Here is a 6,000-nt window from a genome sequence, read left to right as displayed (position 1 = left end):
CTTAAATTCCTTCGCACAAATTCTCAGAGCTCAAGTCTCTAGCAGCGAGGTGCCTGGAGTTGTATAGGGTAATTAATATATCGTTATGTGGAATACATACACTTCATGTGTGATATTTCTAAAGGTGAATTGTGTAGAAAAGTGCACATGGCCGGTCTTGTGTCATTTTCTTTTGGTATAGACATTTTAATTTCTTTTTTGGTGTACGGATATTTTCACATTCGAATCCAAGAAAAGTTTTATAAAAGAAAATCGTCTAGTGTGGAATTTTGCACTTGTGGAGGCATGTCAGTGCTCAAAAAGTTTGGGATTTTAGATTTTTTGGATTAGGAATACTGTACAGTCTGCACAGTAAAATTATTATGACACAGCAGAACCGAGAAAATGTTCCACTATTTTCTACTATAAAATATATTTACAAAACATAAAAGTTATTAACTAAAATGACTTGTTAAATTTAATTACATGTTTTGAAAACTGACCTTAACTAAAAGTTCAGTGACTTCATAATGTCCATAAGAACAGGCATTGTGAAGCGGTACTAAATCCCTAGGGGAAAGAAAGAAAAGAAATATATCCTGGTATTAATATTATAATCTAATTCATGCAAAAATTATCAAAAAGAAATCAAGACAAAAAAAGTTACCCTTTATCTTTTGCAAGCACATCAGCACCATGTTGTAACAACAGCTGCACTATTTTCACTCGGTTATATCCTGCAGCCAGATGCAAAGGGGTAGACTATAAAATAAAAACATATCAAGTATAATTAAATAATAGTTTAAATTATATCACTAGACAATGGCAATATTGCTTCTCGAACATTTTGGCTGTATCTCATGGACATTGGCCTGCTGCTCGCAAAAATAATTTAAAAATTTTCCTGTCACATACATTTTTATTGTAATTGCCTATTTTTGTGATTTTCTCTAATATTACACGTACACTATACACATACAGTACAACAACAACTCAGACATCTGTGGTGATCTAAAAGTAGTGGCACTGCAGAATGCAGTTCAGATATACAAAGCACTTCTATTTAATGTGCAAATGGGAACAATTTAAGCATTTATTTCCAGGTCAGAAAAGTGTAGCACATAAACCACTTTTCGACCCTACTCTGCCTCCTCTGAATATAAAACGTGGACTGATGAAAGTTTTCATGAAAGTGATAAACAAGGAAGGTGAAGGACTTTGTCATCCAAGACAGACTTTTCCACAAACACAAAGATTATATAAATTAGACATGTCATCCATGACAAGTGGTTCCAAGATCTTTCAGTGGGGCCAGAGGAAATTTATGGAAGTAAATCAAAGATGTAGGAGAAAATGTTTTGGGGAAACTATAGATTACCAAATTATATCCAGTTAGTTGACAACTTGCTTCAAGGATGCAAAACCAACATGTCACTAAAGATCAATTTTTCTGCATCTAAACATGAACTTCTCAGCTAATCAGTAGAGTCAGTGACAAACATGGTGAAAGGTACCATGACATTGCAGTGATGGAAAGCAGTATCAGGACAAATGGAATCCATCAATCCAAGCAGACTATTGTTGAAGACTGAAACAATAACCATCTGAAGTGGAGTACAATCAAAAATCAGCATTTGTTTCTCCAAATTTCCATGATGCATTCAATCTGAAATTATATGCGTACTTAAGTTGAAGCTGTCTACCAAAATCACAAAAGATTTTTTAGGAAGCAAAACATTTGAAAGAAAAAAAATGTTGCCCAGCGTATACAGCAGGAGCCCTACAATCCTCAGCTTCAGTTTAAAAAATAAATAAATAAATAACAGCACTTTGCTTTCCACATACTCAACTCTCCAGATTTTTAAATAATAAACCAATGTCACTGAATACACTAAATAATTATATTGAATAAAACAGACACGCTCATAAGTCACATTTATTCAAAAACAGTTTCACTGTTTTGGGATTACAATAAAGGAACACAATTCAACTCTAATTAATTGATCTTGTCACATCTTCTGCATAACTCACACTGGCACATAGTCAAATGATCAAGTCATGTTTAACACTAGAATTACCAGAGCCTACGAAAAAACTTGCAGATCCGGCCCACCTTAAATCCGTTTGCACCTCTTCATCAGTGTTTTTTGTACTGTAAATGTGCTGATAAAGACAAGCAGCAAGCAGCCTGGTATCCCATAAACTATATAATGTGTGAAGTCTGAAGTCAAAAGATCAAATAAACACATTTTAAAAAAAAGGTTCAAGGATAAGACACCAGCTCGCATGGTGTAGTGGTAAGATTTGCTGATTTGTAATCAAGAGTCCCTGGTTCGATCCCCAATGCCACCTATATTTGCCGTTTTCAGTAGTGAGCTGTTCTTATTGTTAATACTAGCAGAATACCCACGCTTCACAGCGGAGAAGTAGTGTGTTAAAGAAGTTATGAAAAAGAAAAGGAAAGATTTTAAAAATAACGTAACATGATTGTTAATGTAATTGTTTTGTCATTGATATGAGTGTTATTCTCATATATATCTCTATTTATATAATATAATATAATATAATATAATATAATATAATATAATATATTATATTATATTATATTATAATATAATATATTTATATATATCAAAATACCCACGCTTGGCTGCGGAGAAGTAAAAGGAAAAGGAAACATTTTAATAAAAACATAACATGATTGTTGCTGACATACATACATATATATACATACATATATACATATACATACATACATATATACATACACACACATATATATACATACATATACACACATATATACATACATACATATACACATATACATACATACATATATACATACATATATACATACATATATATATACATACATATATACATACATACATATATACATATATCTATACTAATAAAAGGCAAAGCCCTCACTCACTCACTCACTCATCACTAATTCTCCAACTTCCCGTGTGGGTGGAAGGCTGAAATTTGGCAGGTTCATTCCTTACAGCTTCCTTACAAAAGTTGGACAGGTTTTATATCGAAATTCTACGCGTAATGGTCATAACTGGAAGCAGTTTTTCTCCATTTACTGTAATGGAGATGAGCTTCAACGCCGTTGGGGCGGAGTTTCGTGTGACATCATCACGCCTCCCGCGTAATCACGCAGTACATAGAAAACCAGGAAGACCTCAAAAAGCGCTGAAGAAAACATGCATTATATAATTGAGAAGGCAGCGAAACAATAAGAAGCGAGCGAGTGACATATACAACCATATTCATGAGTTCTGCTACTTTGGAAACAAAGCACGATGTAAACCTACACTTTAAATTAAGTTCATAGACAGGCTGCCGCTGGCGTTTGTAATTTAGTGCCTGCCCATATAAGGCCGTCCGTCAGCGGCAATCCAATAGCAAACTGCCACGGGTAAATATTCAGCAAAAAATATGAAGCGTCTGATACTTACAAGCATATTCATAAATCCAGCTACTGCGGAAACAAAGCACACGTTGGAAAAAGTCAATGTCCCGCTAAAGGAAGACAGTGTAAAAAAAACCCATGCATCCAGTGTGTCAGGTCTCAGATAAAGAAGACGACGAGCTGTTTATTGCTGCAGTACGAAACGAATCGATGAATGAAACCTGTCATCTTTACAACGATTGACAAACACGGAATGTAACTTGAACACAACACATCCTACAAATACGAACCTGATTGAAAGAAATAATGATAATCAAATCCTTGATGACAGCAACACTCAGTAACACTTACAAAACAAATACTGTATATTGACAGTCATGTTACGTTATTTTTAAAATGTTCCCTTTTCTTTTTCAAGCTTTTTTAACACACTACTTCTCCGCTGCAATACGCGGGTATATATATATGTATATATATATCCCGATCTACATACTCGAATAATGAATACTTTATTCTCCATCAATGATTGTTTTGGTAAAGCCATACTCAGTGTATTCATTAGATGAACGGTAAAAAAGTAAGAGCGAGGGGAGGATGACTCATTGAGGCATGCAGGCTGTAGTGGCCAACTCTATCTGAATTGCGCGATCACATTTGAAAAATATATCTTTTCAAGTTCTATTTAGTCCATATGTGTCAAACTCAAGGGCATGGGCCACATCCAGCCCGCGTGTAATTATTAACCGCCCGAGATCATTTTATATACTGTATTATTGTTATTAATGGCCCGGGTATATGAAGCGCTGGTAACACAATAAACTACAGATCCCATAATGCAGCGCTTCAGCTGCCTTGCCGAACACTTACCGCGTTAATCAAGTCTACCTTATGATGCTGCAAGTTATTGCGAAGCTAGAGTTATTGCACTGAGTTTGCACGGCGCTTTGGTGACTTTGAAGGACAAAAAAAGTCCGTCTACATGCGGCTCGAACCTTGTGCATGTTTGGTAGCACATATCTGTGTGAGAAGCTCTTCTCAGTGACAAAGACTAACAAAACAGCACACAGGAGTCGCCTCACTGATGAGCACCTGCAATCCATCCTGAGAATCTCCACAACACAGAACCTCACACCAAACAGAAACGAACTTGTGGCCAAAAAAAGATGCCAGGCGTCCAGCTCTAAAATGACATATAAGCAAAGACAACTGAATGATTTGATTTGTTATTGCACGTAAGAGCGGGAGTCAACCATTTTAACAAACAGCGTATTGCACTGATACGAAATAGCTGTGTGTGTATATATGTAGATATGTATGTATATGTATATATATGTTTATATGTGTGTGTGTATATATGTAGATATATATATGTATGTATATATGTGTATATGTATAGATATGTATATATATGTATATATATGTTTGTGTGTGTGTGTGTAAATATATATATATATATATATATACTGTATATATATATATATGACAACAACACTCATCACTCACAACAGTGACAAAACAATTACATTGACAATCAGGTTACGTTATTTTCAAAATGTTTCCTTTTCTTTTTCATTGCTTCTTTAACACACTACTTCTCCGCTGCGAAGCGCGGGTATTTTGCTAGCACAATATATAATGGAATATATAAAGTCAAAACTTGAATGTATAAAGTCATCGCTGGAATATATAGAGTCAAAACTTGAATATATAAAGTCAGCGTCAGAATATATAAAGTAAGAGCTGGAATATATAAAGTCAGCGTCGGAATATATAAAGTCAGCGCTGGAATATATAAAGTCAAAACCTGAATATAAAAAGTCAGCATCGGAATTTATAAAGTCATTCCTGATTATATAAAGTCAACATCGGAGTGTATAAACTCACTCCTGAATATATAAAGTGAAAGTCAAAATCTATTGATTGAAACGACTCTGAACTGAGGTAACAAAAACGTATTCAGAAAAATAAATTAAAAAAACACTTCGTTTAATGTTTTGAAAATGATGCATGTGCCCTGCCCAGGATTGGTTCCTGCCTTGCGCCCAGTGTTGGCTGGGATTGGCTCCAGCAGATCCCCGTGACCCTGTGGTCGGATTCTTTATATATTCCGACGCTGACTTTATATATTCCAGCGCTTACTTTATATATTCAGAAATATTTCAACGCCGTCTTTATATACTCGGGTTTTGACTTTATATATTTGGGAATGACTTTATATATTCAGAAACAAGTTTTGACTTTATATATACCGACGCTGACTTTATATATTCAAGTTTTGACTTTATATAGTTAAATTTAGTCATCATTGCATAACTTTTTCTTTACCACAGAAATTTAAAGACTAAATTCAACTTCCATTCCTAACAAAGATATTTCTGGCGACTAAATAGAACCTACTTATATCCAAATTCGAGCTATTGAACTGTCGCCTGCCTGCCTGAATAAGTCACCCTCATTTCGCTCTTACTTTTTTACCGTTCATTTAATCATGGCTAGTGGCGGAAAAATTATAAAATGGAAGGAGGATTACACTGAGTATGGCTTTACCAAAACAATTATTGATGGTGAATCGATTATTCATAAAGCTTCAATTGGTG

The 6,000-nt window shown here is 34.7% G+C and overlaps 1 protein-coding gene across 3 annotated transcripts in view; it reads right to left on the bottom strand.

The window, feature by feature from the left end:
• Window positions 1-6,000, bottom strand: part of LOC120540867 (poly [ADP-ribose] polymerase tankyrase-2) — a 92,932-nt gene that overhangs the window by 50,489 nt on the left and 36,443 nt on the right. For 2 of the 3 annotated variants that reach the window (XM_039771993.1, XM_039772012.1), the window contains exons 6-7: window positions 647-741; window positions 483-549 (exon numbers count right to left, since the gene is read on the bottom strand). The exons of the other annotated variant lie outside the window; for it this stretch is intronic. In XM_039771993.1, coding sequence (XP_039627927.1) covers window positions 483-549; window positions 647-741 — 162 coding nt within the window. The remainder of the gene's footprint in view (window positions 1-482; window positions 550-646; window positions 742-6,000) is intronic. 3 annotated transcript variants of the gene reach the window in all.

The sequence above is a fragment of the Polypterus senegalus genome, chromosome 1, assembly GCF_016835505.1.
Source record: "Polypterus senegalus isolate Bchr_013 chromosome 1, ASM1683550v1, whole genome shotgun sequence".
Classification (NCBI taxonomy): Eukaryota; Metazoa; Chordata; class Cladistia; order Polypteriformes; family Polypteridae; genus Polypterus; species Polypterus senegalus.
Note: the sequence above shows the minus strand (reverse complement) of the source record. Positions and strands in the feature narration are given on the sequence as shown.